Source organism: Pholcus phalangioides, unplaced genomic scaffold, assembly GCF_987345545.1.
Source record: "Pholcus phalangioides strain wild (caught in Gottingen) unplaced genomic scaffold, Ppha-v1.0 ptg000019l_1, whole genome shotgun sequence".
NCBI classification, from domain to species: domain Eukaryota; kingdom Metazoa; phylum Arthropoda; class Arachnida; order Araneae; family Pholcidae; genus Pholcus; species Pholcus phalangioides.
Genome location: NW_028301612.1, coordinates 760,412 through 783,372, shown reverse-complemented (window position 1 = coordinate 783,372; position 22,961 = coordinate 760,412). Strand labels below are relative to the sequence as shown.

Below are 22,961 nucleotides of genomic sequence, written 5' to 3'. Positions count from 1 at the left end.
ACTTACGAACTTTTTGGTACAAAAAGATGGCCGGATCTCACGTTTACCTCGTCTGAAGAATTATTTGCTCACACAGTCTGGTCAGTAGGAAACGAGGATTCGCACAGCTCGCATCGCTATATTCATTTGGACCTGCATATAGAATGTCAATCTCAACTGCAATGGCGTTATAGGACGACCACACGGAGATTAATCAGGCTCAAGACACACACCAGGCCAATGTTAACCGATTTTGCACAGCAGCTGCGTATAGCACACACGGCAGAAGACCTCAATGCAACTGTGGACACCTTTATGGAAGTGTTGCAGTCTGCTTGCGTAAATATACTGGGACGTGCTCAAAAACCTAATGATAAACTTCCCAACTGGTGGTCACAGGAATTAGCTATTCATAGAAAGAGGGTTCGAGCCTTGGAGAGAAAATTTCTCAAGGCTAAAGGTAAGTTCAAGGGTGAGGCCCATACGATCTACAAAAAGGCTAGAGCAGAATATCTAAAGAAGGTTAAGAAAACTAGGAACGACTGCTGGACAAATTTTTGCGCTGCTGAAAACAACCCTTATGGAATCGCATACCGTTCTGTTTTCAAAAGCAAGAGAGTACCGCCTCAAGTTTTGATGATGCAAAGCGGGAGTCACAATTCCACAATCTTGGAAGCGGCGGAGCAGCAACTCGATACGATTTACCCAGATCCTAAAGACACAATATCCTTGGTAAAACCAATTAGAACTGGAATCCCAGATGACGAGCAAATTACATTGGAAGAGATCAGGAGTATTGTCACAAGATTGAAGAATAGAAGAGCACCTGGCTTTGATAATATTAGTGTTCCCATACTGAAGACATTATTCGAAGCCAATGCCGAATCGTTTACTGAAATTCTCAACAGGTTCCTGGAATTATCTCTCTTTCCTAAACATTTTAAAAAGGGGAAGCTCCTGCTATTCCTTAAGAAAGATAAAGACCCACAATTGCTACGCTCATATCGTCCAATTTGCCTATTACCCACTCTAGGTAAGGTCTACGAGAAAGTTATAGTACAAAGACTTATGTATCAATTAGAGTGCATGAACTGGCTAAGTCCTCTACAATTTGGATTTCGTGCTGGAGGGTCAACTGAGAAAGCTATAGATTCACTGTTGCAAGTAATTGTCGGTATGCATCAACAAGGCTATCAGACGGCGATAGTCACGATAGATATTCGTGGAGCCTTCGATTCGCTGCGCCATGAAATAATTATCAATCAACTTCGCCAACTGCCACTTCCTGGAAACCTGACGCGAGTTATTGAGAATATGCTTTCAGACAGATATATAGTGATGTCCACAGACGGAGGAATAGCCATGAAAAAGCAGATGAAAGGGTGTCCACAGGGCTCATGCAGCGGCCCCTTGATGTGGTCACTCGTCCTCAACACGCTTTTACAGATTAACTGGGCCTGCGGGTATATCTACAGGCATTTGCCGACGATCTGGTATATGTTATATCCGGCGAAAACCATATGGCAATAACGGATGAAGCACAGACAGTGTTCGGAAAATTGAGCAATTGGCTGGCTAATAATAAACTACAAATGGAAGTAGAAAAAACCCGCTTCTTGTGGCCGCACCCAAAGAAAAAGATGAAACCTAAGATCTACATTGAAGGTATACGAATTCGACCGTCTCAGATAATACGATACCTTGGTGTGTACTTTGATAGTAAATTGAACTTTATGGCGCACATCCAAAAACAGGTCGACAAAGTAAATGGCACACTGCAATTACTGCGCAGATTGGCCGGATCGAAATGGGGAATGCAGCGAGCCTTTCGCAACATCTTGTATAAGACTATTGTACAAAGGCAACTTTCATACGGATGCGCCACTTGGTATCAGCACCCAACTCAAAAACAAAAGAGAGCTCTGGATATCGCACAGCGTCCCTTTCTTCTATATGTTACAGGAGCATACGTTACAACCGCGAACGAAGTTCTGTATGTGGCCACAGGCAACCCAGCTTTGAGTATTTACGTGGAGTACGAGGCTCTTAAGACCAGACTACTACATCTTGAAAAGGACATAATATTGGACGAGCAGAGAATTTCGTCAAACCAATTTGAGCAGCGACATAAGCAATGGCTGTTTCACCCAAGCACAGATCTCACCAAGTCTCAAATAATGCCATTTGGTATTGATAATATAGATTCCTTGGGCTCTAAGAAAATATTCACTGATGGCTCTAAAACAGAAACGGCTACTGGCTGCGTGTATGTGGTACTAGCGGAAGATGGTTCAATAGAGGAGCAATGGAGTCGAAGGTTAGCTAAAGAGAATAGTGTATTCCAAGCCGAGATTTTTGCGATACTCAATGCTGTTAAACGTGCGGGAGAGATGCTTTGTCCAGTAACAATCTTGACAGATAGCGCATCTGGCCTCCTAGCCATACAAGATCACCTAGCCCTGACATACGAAGTATTCGTCTTATCCTACGCGCTCACGACAACATAAGGTTAGTCTGGGTCAAAGCGCACGTAGGTATTGCTGGAAATGAAAAATCGGATCAACTTGCCAAGGAAGCGACAACATTGAAAGACTTGGTTGTTCTACCTTGGCCGAGGAGTCATGCCCGCAATATCTTGAAAGACAGAATGCTTCATCTTTGGCAAGTTGAATGGAACAAGAACTCAACGAAAGACGCCTACAAGATACAACGTCGAGTGGCTTTGCGCAAGTGTGTATGGCCGCAAACAAAAACAATCCTTTTAACTGAGCATGGTCCATTTCCGACATACTTGCAGCGGTTTGGACGATCATCTCACAATGCTTGTAAGTGTGGTGCTACGGGCTCGCTATTGCATTACGTCTGCCAATGTCCACACACATCAGCGTTTCATTTTGGTCAGATGTCACAAAGTCAGATGACGGCATTCAAAAGAAGAATACTAAAAAGTCCGATGAACTTCTCGCGCATTCAAAATTTGATTCAATTTTTAGACCGTAACCTATATTTGCTGCACGACAAGAAGGGTGGACTACGGAAGAAGCAGGATGAATTTCAGCCTTCCAAACCAGTAAAGCTGATACCAGGGAGAGTCTACAACTTGCGGCCACGTAGGGGTACTGGAAATTCACGAAACTGATACGTCGTTGAATGGCGAACTTTATTGGAGAAACTATAAACACTTAACATGCTAACGAGGTGAATCAATGCCACCCATAATCCAGCTAGCCAGCCGATGTAGCTTCGGGAATGATGAAAATCTCCTAATTGCCCAGGAGAATTAAGACGTAGGATGCTTATGGAACAGGAATGTGTGCCTAGAATGAGCTAAAACATCTGGGTGTCCGAACATTGGCGGACTTGGACACTTGAACAAGGACATGTGACGCAAACATGACATCGATTCGTCGTTGTACGGCCTACACGACTAGTGACATCTAACGAACGCGGACGGACCGCCACCAACGGAATTTGATTATCGAGTCCGGACGTGCCAAGGACGTTATAATATCAATTTAGATTTCGATTCTTAGATCACGATTTATCATAATTATTCCGTTGATTTATACTTCTGTAATTAGACTTGTTATTCTGTTATACAAATTTATATATATATACATATTTAATAAAATTCCGGATGCACCCATCTTTCGGGTTTCTCCTTGAGATGGGAAGCGGGGTGCGTCTGGTCCTTCAATGTTCAATGTACTACTCGCCTGATGATTCCTTGCTCCATGAGTCGGTGCAGCTCTTGCCCGAGTTTTTCTCTGAGAGCGATAGGCGGCTTTCGAGGAGGGGAGACCACGGGTACGACTTCCGGATTCACTTTCAGCTTGACTTGTCCCGGAAATTTGCCGACTCCTTCAGAAAAAACGCTTTCCAGTTCTGGCTCCCACATCACATTGCCAACTCTGATGAAATTTCTGTGTTGTACAGATATCAAATTCATGGCTTCACATGTGGGAAGCCCCAGGAGTGGTGACAGTTCTTGGTCGACTATAACAAAGTCCACAGTGTGTCGCAACCCAGTCTTAGGGTTATGTACCTCAGCTTTACGTGACCCGCTTGCGATAAGCTCCGAATTATTCCACATTTTCAGTTTGCGACGACACGGCAAAAAATTTGTATTCGGTGCTACTTTTGACCTGGGTAATAAGTTGATGGACGCCCCTGTGTCTAACTGGAACACCACTCTTCGTCCGTTGACATGGGGAACACACTTTGCAGAATGTGTATTTACCGAAGACACACATTCTACATACTCCTCTTCCAGTTCAGGATAAGTCTCATCCGGGTCGTGTCCGATTTGTCGGATCCGCCTAGCTTTGGATGATCGCCTTGCTTGTATCTGACCCTTCGCTATAGACATACACACGGTCTCAAAATGGTTAGCTCTTTCGCATTTTTTGCACACGTGCTTCCATGCAGGACAAGATTCTTTTCTCAACGGATGCTTACAGCTTTTATGATCTTGCGAAACTCTGATGGGTTTTTTGACTGCATGTACCTCAGCAAGTGAACGCGGGACTGTACTCTCATGTGTGGCTTTGTCTGCTGTCCTACAAACATCAATGCATTTTTCAAGCGATAGAGACCTGTGTTTAACGAGCTCTGCATAAGTATTCGAATCTCGGATTCCGACAACAATTCTATCTCTGAGTAGCTAGTTCATGCATTTATCGCAATAACCGCATACTTTAATCTGGCTTCTGAGAGCCGCCAAGAAGTTATTGAAAGACTCACCTTCGTTTTGGCTTCTTTTATTGAAGAGGGCTCTCTCATAAGTCTCGTTCGTCTGGCCGATCGCGAAAGCTTCGAACTTCTCCAAGATCTCGGACACCTTTCGATCATCTTCGTCGGACGCGAAATCCAGACCATCGTAAAGACGCATGGCGTCGTCATCTAAGCACGAGAGAAAAAGCGCTACTCGATATGGTTCCGGCTGGTCGTCCAGTTGACAGAGGGTGAGGTAGTTGTTCCATCTCCGGCGAAATAACTTCCAATTCGCAGCAGGTTATTCTCCGAATGCGAGACTTGGTAGCTGCAAACCATGGACAGGCGGCGGCCGTCGGCTGATGGTTTCACGCTGTGCTACTTCGTTCATGCTGCGGCAATTCGGCTTCTTCCTTGGTCTGAGATGGAGTTACAACACCGCTGCCACTATGTTTAGTGATGCGACTACATCGATTACGAACGAGAACATAACTGACACTTTAATAATAAACATCCGGCTTAGACATATGTTGTCATAACAACCGAAACGACATTCGAATGCCATACTGTTGCCATTCCGCGACTCGTTATAATAATAATGGTGGCACATTAATAACATCTTCAACAGACCCGACCAAATTGATTTCGTTTCCATCCATGGGGGACCCCAAGATGGTCCCTCTGTGGATTTTGCTTGTTTCGCTCAATACCTTGTTTAGTATTAACCCATGATCTGCTTGGCGAATGCAGTGAGAAGGTTGGGAACCACTGCTGGTAACTCAAGCGTCCACAGCAGAGCTACGCTCACTCCAGCAGCTTTTCGTGTTCACGTATACGCTTCGACAAATTAACTGTCTTCACGTTCTAGACGGTTAATTTGTCTTTCTGTGAACGATTTTAGAAATTCAATATAAATTTTATAACACACCAAACACCACTTTTAACCCTCTCAAGGGCAGATATTTTTCCAAAACCCATAGAAAACAATGTAAACAGGTGGTCTAACTATGGGGGACACCGCACCAGAAAGGGTTAAAATGAAAAGAAACACAACAGTAAATTACCCATTTATGACGTGTCTGTATTTAAAAATAATGCCTTTCACTTCCTCATTTACCTCTTATAAGTTTTAAACAAGACGATAAAATTTAAAAATTTCTAATAAGTACCACTAAGAGAGATGACAGAAAACTGATCGCTATCGCCAAGGAAAATCACCGTGCCACCTCGAAACAGCTAATTGCAGAGTGGGTGAAGTGCAACGTTCGTGTCTGCAACCGTACCGTACGCAATCGTTTGCGAGGAAATTGATTTAGGTACTGCAAACCCACACCTAAACCTCATTCAACTTGGCAACAGAAGAAGTCTCTGTTGCTATGGAATAGAAACCCCGTCCACTAGGGCATGAATGATTGGAATAAAGTCATTTTCAGTGATGAGTCAAGAATCAGCTTGGGGACTGAGGAAAGCTACAATAAATTCATCTGGAGAAGAACAAGAGAAAAGTTTAAAGATGAGCCCATTCATAAAAGAACTAAATTTCGTCGCTCGTTTACCGTGTGGTGTAGCATGACAGTTGACGGGTTAGGGGAACATCGTGAAGCTTACACAGTTAACGCAGAAGTCTACACGGACATTCTTGAAAACTTTTTGATTCCAAGTGTTGACAATTGGTTTGGGGGATTCGGCTGACTTTACATTTCAAGACGACACTGCCTCTTTCCACCGCAGTAAAAAGGTTGAGAGGTATCTTAGGCTGAACACATAGTGAGACGGAGAGAAAAGCAACGAGGGAAGAAGAGATCCCCCCGAGCAGCGAAATCAAACACACTGATTCGAATGCGCCTGCGTATAGTGGAGCGCACCGCAGCAGAGCGGAAACTCCGCGACAAACGTTAAGAGCAGCGCATTCATGATATTTTGTTTTCGCTGCTCTGCTCGCTTGTGTGTCGTTTAAAGATGGTCGTCGAAGGGCTTGTTTTCACTGTTAAAAAGCGGTAGTGAGGTCAAAAATGTCACCAGAATCGTTGATGTTAAGTGATCGACGCACTTTAAAATGGTGTGGACGATCAAATGGAAACAGCAACCACCGAATAATTTTCATACATTTCCCGTCAAACTTTTTTCGTGCGCACGTGCTTAACCAAACCAAAAATGATTTATATTTTGAGTTTATAATATTTATATTTTGAGTTTTAAGCTAATTTGGTTATTTATTAAGCTATTTGGTTCCCACCGGTTGTGGGAATCGAGATTCATAACTCATAAGCAAAATTCATAACGTGGAGGCTGGAGAGGCAGAGTTCTACGTTCTACGCAGGGCAGACGCAATTTGGCGGCCCCCCCCCCGTGGGTGGAGATTCGCGCGGGGGGGGGGTTTATAGGGGAAGCAATGCCCCGTAACCCCTCAATATCCGGGAATAACGCCAGAACATTGCCACTGGGCTGATCCCGTTGTCGAGATCTCTTCCAGCACAGCTTCGAGACAGAGTCCCCTCAATATCCTGCAGTATGATTCCTAAGCTACGATCTTTGGTGAGTTCCCAGGCCAGATTTTACACGAGCCCCCTTTTTAACGAATTGAAGACTGGAATTAAAAAAAGCTGCAAGTGCCAAAATGTAAATTTCTAGGAAAATCGATGTAAAGGAGAAACCGATGTATTGGGTCATCAAACGCTACCTAGTGGGAACTACAACGAACCAACCAATCGTCTCTCTCAGGGAACTTTCAGCCTCATTTCGTTGCATTATCGTTGGAACTTAAATTATTTTTGTGGGGAAAAATAAAACCAGTTTTTGAAAAAATGGCACCTATGCAGCCTTTTTGAATTCCAGTCTTCAAGGGGGGGGGGGGCGGCTGGCCCAAGTTGGAAAGTTTGAAGGGACGTCAAATTTTGTTATTGGTCATCAAGAACATCAAATTAGAACGGGAGGAGATCAAATTAGAGGCCGCAAAGTCATAAATCCGCCTCTGATCATGCGCCTTCCCCAAGCGCGGATCCAAGGAAATGGCGATTAAGTCGATCGCCCCTCCCAAGAGCCGAGTAATATGGGAAAATTGGACTGTTCCGGAAAATACTGGACGATCCAACGAACCTGCATAATAAGTCACCCCTCCAGACGCATCGCCCCGGATTCACGAGTAACGGATCTCCCGAGAAATATTTCCAAGGACCTCCCGTTAAGAACTCCTCTTCTAACATATCCCAAATATCTTCCGTTAGCAGGGTCATTACGGATTCCGCTAACAACAAATGCACACGAGATTCATGGGTGGGGGGGGGGGGCGAAGGAGGAAATGAGGAAATCGCCCTGCAGAGGCACATTTATGGTTTTTGCCGCCTGTGGGCTACACGAATTTTGTCACCCTTCTCCCATTTTAGTCTAATTTTCTTGACCTTTCCTCGAATTCGACACCCTATTCTATTACCCACTTGGCTTTCCCCCCACTCTTGCAATCATCGATGGGGGGGGGGGGGGTTCCGATTTGCTGACTTTTGATGACAAGAGGAGAGGGATGTTTGGATCATGGCCCCAACATCCTGGAGTAGGGCCTCTATGCTGGGATCTTTCGCGGGCCCCCTGGTCAGACTTCTCACGGGCCCTTCTATAGTTCATGTAAAGCGTGAAAAAGCAAAAAGTTATGAGAATTGTCCCGGCCTTCTGGGGGCCATGGTTTTGGTAATGCTTCCGTCATCAACCACCCTTTATGAAAATATGAAATATTTTTAATGGCATCTTACTCTGTTCGCCAAAAACGAGAAAAAGCTTTCGATAGATTGTGGGCACTTGAAGTAACATCCCCACCCCCCATTGGTAAGTGCCCTACAGAAAGACTCTTTAGTGATCTCTAAATGTTCGCGCATCCAGGTGATCTGGAAATGTGTCAGGGCCGCTTAAGTGCTCTGGAACTCTGCCACGCATCACTCAAGTGATCCGTAATTATATGCCGCGGATTAAGATCATAAATAATCAGAGAATATGCCGCGGGTAACTTGAGTGATGTAGAACCGCACTGGGGGCCACTTAAGTGCTCTGAAACTACGTCATGTCACTCAAGGGATCTCTAAGTGTGTCACGGATCACTTAAGTGCTCTGGAACTGAGTCCCGGGCCATTTAAGTGCTACGGGTCGCTTAAATGCTCTGGAATTGTACCACGGGACACTTAAGCGATGTGTAAATGTGCCGCTTAGTTCATTTTTACAAAATTAGGTTTGAGGAGGGCAGGAGCATCAGATAACCCCCAGGGCCATATTTGGTCCACGGGCAAAGGGCCTTTATGCGATATACCATTATATGGCTTAGAGGGTGGGTGGCAATGAATTTATTAATGATAAATTTTCAAATAACATGTTCTTCAAATAACATTGAAATTAACAGAAATTGATTATAATAACACATATAAAGGTATTTTCTTCCGAGATTTCAATTAAAAATATTTTTTTGCATAAAAAAAATAAATTTTTGATCGCCCCCCCCCCATGAACCCCTCTCCCTGTGTACGTTTCTGATCCCACCAATATGCGTTAGGATTCAGAGGGGCAGAGCTGATGATGGAATTTTGCTGACAAGGAGGGGGGGGGGGGTCAGAGTTTTGCTGACTTTTGCTGACAAGGGGGGAGGGGGTCGAAAATGACTAAAAATTTGCTTACGTAATACTTGAACGGCCCCGTACACCTGTATCTCTGTCACTGTATTGCCCACTCCCATGCTCACATGCTTGCACGCTGCTTTGGTCACTCACATGCTAGCACACCGTTTTGGACACTCGCATACTTGCGCTTGCTCTAGGTCGGTCTTTTGGCCGTCCACTAACCACTAACATGGTTCCTTGCTTTATAGGTCACTCTTTTGATCATTTACTCATGCTCTAGATCTTTCTTTTGGTTATTCACATGCTTTTACACTCTCGAGGTCACTTTTTTGGTCATTCACATGCTTTTATGCACTCCCGTACTTCATGGTCGCCTTACTATGTGTTTATCCTAAGTGATGTGAAACTACACCGCGGTCACTTCAGTGATCTGGAAATGTGCCGAGAGACACCTAAATGATTTGGAAATGTGCCGCTTACCACTTAAGAGCTGAACCGTGTGACATTTAAATCATCTGGTCGTAAATGTGCCGCTTAGTTCATTTTTACAAAAAAAAAATAAAAAAATGGAGATCACGGGCAAAGGGGCGTACGCAGGATCGACTTTTAGAGGGGAGGGGGTCACAAAATTTTCTTTCCGAAAAATTTTGAGTTCCTACCCTTCAAAAAGGGTTTGAATCAACAGAAAGTGGTTAATATAAAGGGTATTTTCTTTCGATATTTCAATTTTTTTATCGAAATGTTTTTAAAAAAATAGTTTTTGATCAGCTTGGGGAGGTACACCCCCCTCCTGCGTAAGTCTCTGATCAAGGGCAGCATCAGATGACTTCGCGAGTCATGGGTTGAGCATATGTTGTCCACACTGTAAGAAAAAAAGAATAAAATAGCACAGAAACTTAAATAATACCACGAAATATAAAATGAAATATTAAAAGCATTTTTTTTATTAATCTTGTAAAATCTGTAAATTAATTAATAAATATATCAACATTCTCACTCAACAACAAAACTCTTTATATAAAGACTTTCAGTCGCATATCATTTTGAGACATGACATATATTATTTTTTGATTAATATGTGTAGAAAAAAGAAAAAAAATACACGAAACCACCTCATGAATTGATACCATGACTCTGTGAAAATTTGTTTCATATTTTTTTTCCTTTTCCCGTGAAATACTTGCGACATTAAAAAATTTTAAAACACTTTTTTACAATAAAATGTGACCAATGTATTTGGTATTTTCGACTGGATTATATACAATTTTTGTTTGTACACATAAAAAGTGAATAATAATTATTACATATCTTACCAATATATAAAAAAACAAAAATCAATTCATTTTAATATTATTTTATAGCATGGGTTCACAAACTTTTTTCTTTGTTTATGGGCCCCAGGTTGATAAAGAATTTACCTACTGTACCCAAGGATTTTTAGCACAGGCGTAAAATAATTCGAAACATTAAAAGGGATTGAAAATATTTGTAGGGGGCATCAAACCCGATGTCTCTATAGGTATTATGGAGATGGGATGAAAAAATATTGGGCAAGAGAGAACCTCGGGTACATGGAACCTAATACTGGTTTACGCCTGTGTTTTCAGAGGTTACATGAGTTAGAAGTCAACGCTATCCTCATCAGAATCGTTTCTGCAGAGAGGTACGGCTTCTATTTGAGACAGAATGATGGTGTCAAAATGACCGTACAGGACATTGCACAATCACAACATCTTAGACAAATGGAGAAGAAAGCCGTTTGGAATGGGCGTATATCGCCCATAAATGGTAATAGACCCGAGTTGTGCTCGGTTTGAATGAAAGAAAAGTAACAACACGAGCTTCGCGCGGAGGCCTACTCTGCTATAGATGGTGTTGATCAGACCCGCCTGCTCCTCCTTAGTCGCGGCTCTGACGGCAGCCTTCATTTTTTTTGTGGTAGATGACCACTACCCCCCCGGTATTGCGCTGGATGTACTACAAAAAAAAGGGTAAAGATGGCGCATGCGTCGGCCTGCAATATCCAATAGCTATAGTTGAGATGACTTTACGTCACAAGCTTTGCGCGAAGGCCTTCTGCTAGGTGCTGATCTGGTGATATTTGATCCGGGGGGGGGGGGATGCAAATATCATTCTTTTACCCCTCTTTCATTTTATGAGGTGGTGGCAGAATGAGTGCTTGCCCTGGCTGAAAAAACGTGTAGTTGCCATCCAGGCCTTGGTTGGCCTCAGGAAGAACATAGATAACAAATCCTTTTCCAACCGACCATGAGGCCACCATTTTCAACACAACTCGATCGGTAGTAAATTGCTGTATGGCGATATGACCGGAGTTGGTGGGTCAGGGTTGTCTTAGGGGCATCACGCGCAAAGTGATTTTTAGAAATGCCTGCCTACCAATTTACATGCTTTACACTCGAAAATTTTTACCGTATCTAATTTTCATGAGGGCCCCCCCCCCCCCGTATTTTAAGCACTTCGGGCTGTGTCCGGGTGGTTAATTTCGCAAATGCACCGCTATTTACGATAATTCCCACTACCGTAATATCGTACGATCTGTCGGTCACAAGGGGTGGCTTTCTTATGTATAATTACAATGCATTCTGACAGAATAACACGTAACATTGTAAGCCAAACACAAACATTCTTCAATTTAATTCGCGTTAGGGAAAAATCAAAATACCGTGGTTATTGGCAGCGAGTGATGAAAGTGTAATACATTTCGAAAAAACGAAACTTTTCTTTTCGAAAACTATAGGCTTTAGATAGTGAACAGTTTTAGGCCCTCCTACATCAACTGAATTGGTATAGGTCATGTGAACCTGAAGACCCGGGTTCAAATCCACCTTGAGGTAGTTAATTTTTTTTCTACTCCTCTCCCAAAAATTGTTTAAACGTTTTAATTTTCTTTGCTGATGCAATACATTTTACACTCTCTTAAATTACAAGTATATAATAAATCAAATATAACAAAAGCATGAGAAAAAATTAAGACCAAATAATATTCTAAAAATGTAGTTAGCTTTTAGTATCTTTTCTCTTCCAAAAAGTTTCGATTTTTAAATATCACGACTATTAACGTGTGCGCGCATGATATATTTTTTTATACTGTAATTTTTCTGTTTATAGTCGATTTGCTATCGATAAATTGGAAAAATATAATTAACATAGGAGAGCCTTAAACCCTGAATGAAATTGACCTAAAAATACTTGTTTTGATTGGTAGTGATCACCTTTTGAAAACTACTAGTATATAGAATCAAAACAGTCATACAGCTCAAAATGAATAAATATACACATACAGACATGAGAATTTGCATCTGAAGAGCACAAATATGACCCGGATTTTAAAAGAACAATATATCACAGAAAAATGTCAGTATATTTAACACTAAACAACACATACGTAGTATACAAGATGTTTCAAATTGTTTCTTCATAGGGCACTATCTCTCTCTGCAACCATTGACACTTGGAGTATACTTCCAATTACAAAAAGTTTTCAAATAACGTGCAGTTTATTAAAGTTTTGTAATTTTTTTATGATGGTATACATAAAAAAATTAACTTCTTATACAGCGTACAGTTCCCGCGCGCCAAAATGCCAAAACTTCCAATTAGTGAAATGTAGATCATGCTCCAAAAAGTCATTTGCAAAAAATTCTGTTTTTAAATGCAATATTTGTCAAGATATTTGACTTACGAAGTAATGATTTTCTTTTGTTCCGAAAAATATTTTGTAGCAGATCATTGAGGGATACGATGGGGGTGGCACACCTCAGTCCCCCCCCCCCTGGATCCATGCTTGCCAGTGGCATGAAGTTGTATAACTAGTAAAATTTCACTCAATTTCATTCAGAGACATATCTATATAATACGCTGTATTTTTTTCCATTTCACTTCGTGGTCTTTGAATGAAAAGTATCTGAAGCAGTATAAGCGATGAAAAGCACTTATCTTTCTAATGCACAATAAAATAATATTAACAAAATAATCAATAACTGTGGTCATTTCACTTGTGTACAGTCCCCTAAAATTGATATTTTCAAGCTAATACAAATACGCCAACACCGGGATAAGTCGCAAAAACGTAATTTTTTTTATCAATATCTCAATGATTATTGGATTTAAAAATACAGAATTTACCACAAATGCCTTTTCAAAGCCAGTTTCTCATTTCACTAATTGGAAATTTTAAGATGGGACTATGTAAAAAGTTTATTCTTTTTTTATGGATATAACCCCTCAAAAAAAATTAAGATAAATTAAGAAACTGCATGTCATTTGAAAACGTTTCGTAATTGAAAGTATACCTCTAAAGTCAATGGTTTCAGATATAGTCCAATAGAAGAAAAATTTAAAACACCATGTATATTGTGTATGAAATGGAAAAATAATATCTGCTAACCCACAAGCACATACAACAGGAATTTATAAACTCATTACATATCAACCATGTTGTAAATAATAAATAGCTCTGTACAGATGCACTTGATACTGTCCAAAAGCTTTTTTCTTCAAACTTTATGAAAAAATAAGCAAAATTCTACAACAAGTTCACATGGAAACAATTATTTCAAATTTTTGTAAAAAAAAAGAAATTTGAATTTTTGTTTTTACAATAAAAGATTGTTTCAATGATACAAATGGCAATAAGAGCAAGAGAAACAAACCCTTTAAATTAACCATTAAGATTAAAAAAAAAAAAAAAATTAAGGAGAATGACAATTTATCCAAATTACTACAACAGATTCCCCCAGAATTATGTGTTCATAGCACCCTTTGATAACGAGATTTATTATTTACTATATCTTACAGCATTTCCTGCTTAATCTCTAACCATTTTACTGACACTAAAAAGTAATTGGACACATTGGCTGGGAATCATCGGTCAATCAGAGTAGTATCTTGAAGCACCCTAACCTTCATTTGGGAATCACTTTACTGGAAGATGAGGTATAGAGTACTTCATATAGATGAATGAAGTAATTCTATAACAAGGGTTCTTAACTTTTTAGTTCCACGGAGCCCTTGTGTCAGTAGTGTGAAGACCACAGACCCACTTCCTGAAAAGCACTTTAAAACATATAAAATGTAATAAAATAAAAACTATGAAAGAGTAATTTAACAAGTATGTGTTTCTTCAAGATACCTTTGAAATACACAGTAAAACTTGTTTGAGGCCAGCAGGGGTGCAAGCGCCCCTCACCCATTTTGGAGCAGCAAACTTTCATTTTTGGAGCAGAAATTTTGAAAATGGAACAGAACTAAAAACTAACTATATTTGCAACATAAGGAGTAATTTTTCTGTGAAATGACAAAAGTTTTGCCAAAAGCATTGAATGGACAGATTTTTCACTGTTCAAACATATTTTTGTTAACACTGAACTCTCTTTCACTGTCTGCATTACCATATGTGCTAAAGATAAAAAAGCCTTTACCAAAACTGGCAAAATTTTGAACTTTGAGCTGCTTTCAAGGTTACAAAGTTCTAACATGTCTGCCCAATATCTATCTATTCTCTGAACTGATTTCACTTCTTTGCATTGTAGTGCAACCAATTCATCACCCATAATTGATAGTTCTGTTGGTGATACGATGTTAAGCAACATCCCAGCAATACGTGAAGGAGTAATGTACCATCCCAGCAATGCACAAGAGGGAGTGCAAAAAACAAGAGAACGTGCAAACATTTCATTCTCTCCAACATGTTTTGGAAAGGTAGGGGACATTTATATATAATAGGTATCTCACAGAAGTTATGTAAAATGAGCATGTTCTAGTACAAATTTATTGACTATTGTTAACAGCATGCTTCTCCCCCACCAACACAGGGGCGGACCGTGCGGCCATATTGGGTGCCGCTTTAGGAGGGGTGCCAAATGGAGTTGAAAGGGTGTGAAAGCTTTGTCGACCAAAAAAAAAAAACGTGATCAGTAGCACCAAAAATAGGTTCTGCACGGGTAGAGATTTTTTTTTTTTTCCTCGAGGCCCTGTGCGCGCCAAATCCGGATTTTCGCGATGTGAAATTGTCACGATTGGCAACCGCCGACGATAGCCACACGACAGCATGGTGGCTAGACAACAAAACTATGGATGTTTTGGCTGGAGTTCTTACAGATCCCGTTTTTCCCCAACGATCTCCGAAAATTTTCGGTAATTTCAACGAGTACACCAATCCCCCCTTTTCGATTCTTCACAAAGGTGCGTGTGCAATCTTGTGGGAAATAAAGCGAATCCACGGCGTAGATACGCTATCTTTGAACGCAGGTTGGTAGCGGCGAAATTACCGTTATTTTCAAGAGAAGAAAGTATATAACCCGCAGGAGAAAAAACGCTCTCCGAAATCGGAAAATTCAGCATATTCATTCAGGGACTTTTAGACCTCGGGTTATACCAATAACGGTACAGAACCGTTATTGAACTACTTTCCAAGGTCACGAAATAGCGCGATTGTGGGGAAGTGAAAAAAGTTTTTCCCCACCATATCTTTTTCCTTGTCTCGGAAAGAACGCGTCTCGTGAACAACATTTTCCTGCCTCTTTTTCCTAAATTCCGGGTATTTGACGCACTACAGTGCATTAGCAATACCTCCGCGAACCACAAACAAGGATTGGCGCAAATGCGCAGGGATTCGGCGCACCATGTAGCAAGAGAACCGTTTCGGCGCAGCTCTTGCACCCCTGGGCCAGCATTACACTATAAAATTTTGATAAAAGATCTTTTACAAAAATGTTATAGAGTAATGCTAACCTAAAGCAGAATCGCAAATCGCCGGGTATATTTTCGAAAGTTGGACAGGTTTCCGCATTATCAAAATTTGTTTATGAATCAGAGACGACAGTTCTTGGATTAAAACTCATGAAGACATCAGATGTTTCCGGAAAAACAAAAAATGTGTTTGTGGGAGCGATAAATAAAATTCACGTTACATGTGTATTTCAAAGGTTCCGCTATATAATGTTTTTGATTTTTTTACATCAACAAAATCTTAAAAATTCGATGATTCAAAGACCTGCTTCTGATAAATTTAACTTTTATGGCTATTGACCAAATTTCTTTCAGAGTTGGTGGAAGAGTCTTTGTTGGCAATACATATGTGCAAAAAGTAGTGAGAGTCAATGACTTGAGGAGCTTCTTTTTTTCACCAAAGTAGTGAAACTAGATGTATTACCAAGCATAGCAGGGACTCCAAATTCAACAAAGTTTCTCTTTCCAGAAAAAAATGTTTCGAGCAGCTTGAAATGGTAATGATAACTGATGAGGACATTTTGAAGCCAAGATGCCAGCGATTACATTATGGGTGAAAAATGAGCAAAGCTCTACTTTTATTTTTGATGGCAAAATGTACTCAAAATCTACCCAAAAAATATTAATATACTATAATAATAATTATTTACGTTAGTTTGAGGAGGGGGGGGGGGGGGTGGCAAAGAACATGTACTCAATGTATGTATATACCATTTTTAGTGTATTTCCAAATCCCCAAATTACGAGCCTGAGCAAAACCTCTTTTCCAGACACCAGTGGTACAAAAAAAATTTGTTTGTAAAAGAGGAGTAACTGTTGATCAGGGGTTTGAAAAGCAGTTTTATTATACACAGGGAAATTACTATTTGGCTGTAAAAGAGGGGTGACTGCATTTGAGGGGTGTCCGTCGGGGGAGGGGAAGGTTCACTGTATTTCTTCAATACTATACTGATCTACTAAAAGAGAAAAGAAGATATACTTATGATACTTATAAATGTATTTTCTAACTGAATTTATTATACATATGAAAGAGCTACTGTGCTAAATTTTTTTGTTATAATTACTGGGTACAACAAACCATGTTTTTTTTGTAAAAATGTTGTATTTGGTAAACATTCTAGCATTGACAAATCCCGTATTAAAATTCAATTCCAGGTAATAAGTAAAAACTTAAAATACAGTCATAATAAAATAATTTGCCCTTAGGAATAAACCATCATCTTAAAAGTATAAAACTGAGAAATGTATATGCATGTAGATAACATGACTATTTCAGTAACACAAAAAATTTCACCTGCACCAATTTTCAAATATGTCCAAACAGCTTGTTGAAATATCAAATTTTGAGAGTATCTTGAAACACTGAATGACTACTACTGGAGTATCAATACTGCTACATATCTCAATACAATTATTAATAAAAATATTCATATCAAATTTTTAATGCTTTTTTAAAACTGAATACTACATAATGATTATGGAAGAGTCAATTTTTCTGGATACTGTGCAGCTTTAAGATTGAAAAGGGAAAAAAAGATGAATTTGTACTAGGAGAAATGGCAGTGCAAAACAGCTGGAAGACTACTATGAAACTCTATTAATATTATTAACCAATACAATACAGAACCTAGGAGCGAAGACACAAAACTCGCTCGATGAAACATATCAAGATTTCTAATACTTTGAAAATTTTTTTGTCATCATCAGAAGAAATAACTTGAACTCTTACAATAAATGAGGTTGATCCTAACTTTTTGGAAGACATGGTAAGGATTAAACTGATAAAAGGATACTTCAAGAAGGCTCAAAGTATTGTTACAAAACAGGAAATTTTTTTAGAGATATAAGAGTGCATTAAAAATTTCAGTTTCCACAAAACATGCAATTGATACGTGATAGTACTGATGGAGAAAAAATAATTTAAGAAATCTTGAAAAATCTGTTTTTATAAAGTCTTTGCCAATAGCAACTGAAACACTCAATATAAAACTGAAATCATTATAGATCGTATGAAATAGAACAGTGTTCTTCAACTGCTATCTGTTCTGCCTGTCTGCAAACATTTTTTTAGCCAATCTATGCAGCTGATACAGTTTTAAGTTAAAAAAAAATATGGTCTCTAAATTTGTTTTTGCCATCAGCAGGTCTGGAAATTATATTCCTCCAATTTATTTAATTTTTTTAGAGATCTCTGGTTCTCAAATCAGAATTTTTTTTTACTGATCCAGAAATTATTTCCTCTCTCATATTTATTTATTTAGCTAGTCTACACATTATCTCATATTCACTTATTTTTGCCAGTTCACAAATTATCATTCCAATTTTATTCTTTTTTTACCAGTCAACAAATTATTTCTCTCATTACTGTAGGTTTGCAAAATTGTCAAACCATTTTCACTGGTGAGCAGGTGTGAAAAAGATTGAACGAAACTGAAATAGAAAACAGTCTACTAGAAAAAGTTTATATGTTGTGTGAACATTCATCAAACAATATTAGAACAAATTTGGATTATTAAAAAAAAATCTTAATTTTTTTTTTCAGTGGAATATGAAATTGAACTTGAATAAACATTCAAGATGAAAGTTATGACAAACAAGTATAAAAAGAGTCATTCATGTTAGTAACATTACAAAAAAAAACAAAACAGTTGTATGAGGTAATTGCTAATCAATGAGAAATGCAATAAATACTTAATATATATTATATGAAGATGCTGCTTTGAAAAGCCAATTCAATGATGGGGGTAGGGGGAAGAGAAATAATTCTTATTGCTTACAAATGACATAAAAACAAGCACAAAAATGTATTTATATGAATATTCTTTGGTTAAAGAGAGGGAAAAAAATTTATTTCACTGGGAACTTGAAATACATTTTTTCTTCAATTAATTTAAAATATGATTCCTATTTCACACAACATATGAAAAAAGAGTATTCTCTACTTCTTTCAGTAACAGAGTTATAAAGTACTAGTTTAAAGTTAGTCTGCCATTATGATTTCCCTTTTTTTGTGTTTGAATTCACAGAAAGAATACACAAAGACAATGATGAAATTTAATTTGAACTTTCCTTGAAATCTAAAAGAAAACACTTTCCGTACATAGGCTAAAATTGCAAACATCAAAATGAAGTTCATATTTTGAGCAAAACAGAATGAAGCAATTTTGAAGTACAGTAGACTCTTGATTATCCAGCTTCTGTGCTATCTGGCTTAGTTGAAAAATAACAATAATTCTTAATGATAAAATAAAAAAATACTTTACCAAGGCAAACCAAGTGTAATCATTTATAAATGAACTGTAAAATAAGTTTAAATAATTTTTGTAATAACTAAGTCTACATTAATATTTTGTATATTTTAAAAGTATATGTATTCATATTGTAAGATTCATACTCAATATTATGCTCATATTCAATACATTATTTTGTTTCCTGCAGTTAAACTAGAAAATTATAAAATTTATCTAAAAAAATGTATAAAATATTTTTATTCTTTTCAACTTACTTTTTCTGTAATAAGTTTTGAAATGTTCAGTGCTAACACATATTTTTTAAAACACTGGTCTGTATGAATAAGTCAGAAAATATGAATAAGAGCAGGTTTTGGTATAAAAAGGGGGTTTTAATGGTATGGGTGGGGGATAGGAAGTGAGCATTTATAGAATTCGGCCTATCTGGCTTTTTTTGTAATCTGGCCTGATCGTCTGCAAAATTAGGCTGAACAGTTGAGAGTCTACTGTTTTATAAATTTGAAAGAAAAAAAAATTTAAAGATGAAAAAACTTTTTTTTTCATTCGATGCTACAGATGTTAAACTTTTTATATTTTAAAAAAGTACACAAATTCATAGGTATATGTCTATATCCAGTTGTGGATATTTTGGAATAAAAATTAATGCTATATATAAAATTTAGTGAAAAGAAAAACACTCGAAAGGAAAAATTGCTAAATTTAGACGATTTCTTTAAAAATTTAAAATGATTATATCATACTCATACAAAAAAAAAACAACTTAAAATGAAAAGCCTTAGATCACAAAAAGTGAATTTAGTCACGCAATCACAGCTTAAATCAGGAACTTATCATAACTGTAGTCTTCAAATAGCTAAACACAGAGTCTCTTGCAAAACCTACAGAAACTGTCCAACAGAATATGTAAAAACCAAAAAGCTCTTTCATTTTTCAACATTTTGAATAACATTTACAATCCATACAGCACATTGAATTCACACATTTTGTGACCTGAACAATGCGATTCACACACACAAATAGAAGAAAATATGGAAGCTGACTTCATGCTTGTAAATTTATAACACACAAAAATTGCAGAAAAATTAAGCCAATATAAAATACATGGAATTTAAATGAAATTTTTAAATAATTCTCGATATAATTTGACTATTTTTTTCAGAATATTATTCAAGAATTAAAAACACACGTTTTAATGTATATATATACAGACTTTTGTACCATCAAATAAAAATGCATATGATAGCCTTTTCAGTTGAATAAAATATGATCGATATTATTATATAATTTGAAATGGAAGTAATACTCATAAAATTTCTCACGAATAACATAATTTCAAAAATACCATCTCAATATACATAAAAATATTTATCTCATGATGTGAAGTCTCTAGATAACAAAGTTTACACTGGAACACTCACATTTCGTTCTTATTTTACTCTTTATTGAAAATTATTTCTCAATAAGTTTTCTATAAAGTAAATTTTTGATGGAACAAAATGACTTCTTTTATCAATGGAGACTCAACTGTAATTAACTTTTAATTTTCGTAAGATTGGAGAACTGTGAGATAACAATTGTAAAAAAAACCTAAACTGCAATGTGGAGATTAATAATGATTAATTATGACAATTTTAAAAACTTCTTGATAAAAACAGTTAATTGAAAATTGCATATCACTTTGCTTGCGTAAATTCTAAAGTCCTAAGAAGCTGATTAGAAATTAATTGATTATAAATTGTTTTTAGAAATTCAAGTGTTTAAGCAGCACCTTTTTTTACCATGCAGAGCATACTTCTATGACTAAATGAAAACGAGCTATTACTTTTACTTTCATTACGGCTTATTCTTCATCATAGTTCTGCTAGCCATAATCAAAAGAAATAGCTACACCACTAACTCATTAACAACATTTCCCACGTACCTTACTCATTTCAGCTGAATTTGCAATCACTAAGGATTAGTTTATCATATAAACTTTGGTATAATACAAGGGCACCACTTTGAAAGACTAATATCAGTTCAAGATAACATCATCACAAATGTATCAAAATGAACATTTCTTTAAAAATCAGTGGAAATGTTTCCGTAGCCTTGTTGAAGATGTTTATTCTTTCCATTTCAGTCATCCAAGTCATCATCGGAGGAATAGCTTATTTGTAGACATGAGGATGACGGTACAAACTGGTACGAATGCCAATCACAGGGAGCAACTGGTGAAAAAGGATAAGCAGAAGTAATAACTCGAGAACCGTCCTGAATGTGGCACAAATCGACTATGTCTGCAGACAATGTGTAATCATCGGAGGCTGTTCTGCGGTGAAGTGAGGGTGGCCTCTGCTTGTTCCTAACTATTAATATTTTTTCTAACATGTCGATTTCATCAGCAACTTTCATGTTATTGAGAAACAAAACAGCGGGACCTCCACCAAGCACATGAGCCAATGGGATCCATCTAAAATAACACTGACGCCAAACAGACAGCGTTGGTATAGCGATATCTATCTTCAAGAGGTTTTCTTCATCTTCTGACCACAGAACAGGTTTTACTTTTCCTTGAGTGACCATTAAAGGTCTCTGATCAGATAATCTGGTATCTTTTAAAGTGCTGAATGACCTGGGCCTCAATGATGGAGATTTTCTGTTCAAAACCACATCTTTGTACCTATTCAATATGTAAAGAGGATTGTGGAAGAGTTTGATGTCATTGCGACTAAACTGCTTTGTCCAGTTCCAAACTGAGCGCAGCTTAAAAGGGTTGGTTGTGGATTTATACATGCAGATAGCATCTTCTCGGTTTTTGTGGCTGCTAAACAAAAAAGTGTCAAACACACTGATGTGACAACTGTCCCACAAGGTGGTCAGATACGTTTCAGAAAACTCGAACACAGTAGGACACTGTTGCATAAGTTGCCATACACAATCAAGAAACAGGAGAAACACAGGAGACTATAAAAAAGAAAATATGTATGAAAGTTAAGACAAAAAATAAGTATCACCAGAGAATTATTGACGATAGCACTTCAAACACAAAGCACACATACCTCAGACATTCATAATGCCTTAGGAACACACACAAACATATATACATATATATATATACACACAACACTTTCCAGCACGCACCAATTTGTTAGCAATTCCTTCAAGGAATGTTTACAAGGTTTGTGTGTAGTATAGTTGTTTAAGTGGGTGCACAATTGGTAAAAATTTTATGTGAACCACAGCTAATCAATCAATCGGTAGTATTAATTTTTGATAGGATTACATACCATGACCCACTGAAAGAATGATTTTTTTTTTTATAGTTTTCAATACCAGTTTTTTTCTTTAAGACACAGATTACCAAGGCAAAGTATGAGACAAAATGGCGAGAGTAGTTACAAAAATATCAGTTTAAAATAGTCTTTTTTGAAAATTAGGTCCAGTCTTTGAAGAAAGTCCATACATTACTGCGGTTACAAGTAATTATTTAAAAATTTTTTTTACAAAAAAATTCCGTATGTTTTGAATACCTAAAATCAAAATTTGAGATTGGATATTAAAAATTAATACCAAAAAAGTTACATGAAAGGAAATGATGTAAGAAGAAAATAGAAATTCATGAATTAAAAACAAGTTGTTCATCAATTTTATAAAATTACAAAAATCTCTTGATTTCTTCTATATAGCTCAC

General features: G+C 37.9%; 2 protein-coding genes across 2 annotated transcripts in view; one reads left to right on the top strand and one right to left on the bottom strand.

The window, feature by feature from the left end:
* Positions 1-1,571: 1,571 nt before the first annotated feature.
* Positions 1,572-2,486, top strand: LOC149071074 (uncharacterized). Its single transcript, XM_089248082.1, has one exon. The coding sequence runs from the start codon at positions 1,572-1,574 to the stop codon at positions 2,484-2,486; it is 915 nt and encodes a 304-aa protein (XP_089104208.1).
* A 7,741-nt stretch (positions 2,487-10,227) lies between these two features.
* LOC149071073 (myotubularin-related protein 10) overlaps positions 10,228-22,961 on the bottom strand; it is a 52,182-nt gene continuing 39,448 nt past the window's right edge. Inside the window, exon 13 of the mRNA XM_089248257.1 lies at positions 10,228-22,234. Within this exon, the coding sequence (XP_089104383.1) occupies positions 21,407-22,234 (828 nt within the window). The 3' untranslated portion in view covers positions 10,228-21,406. The remainder of the gene's footprint in view (positions 22,235-22,961) is intronic.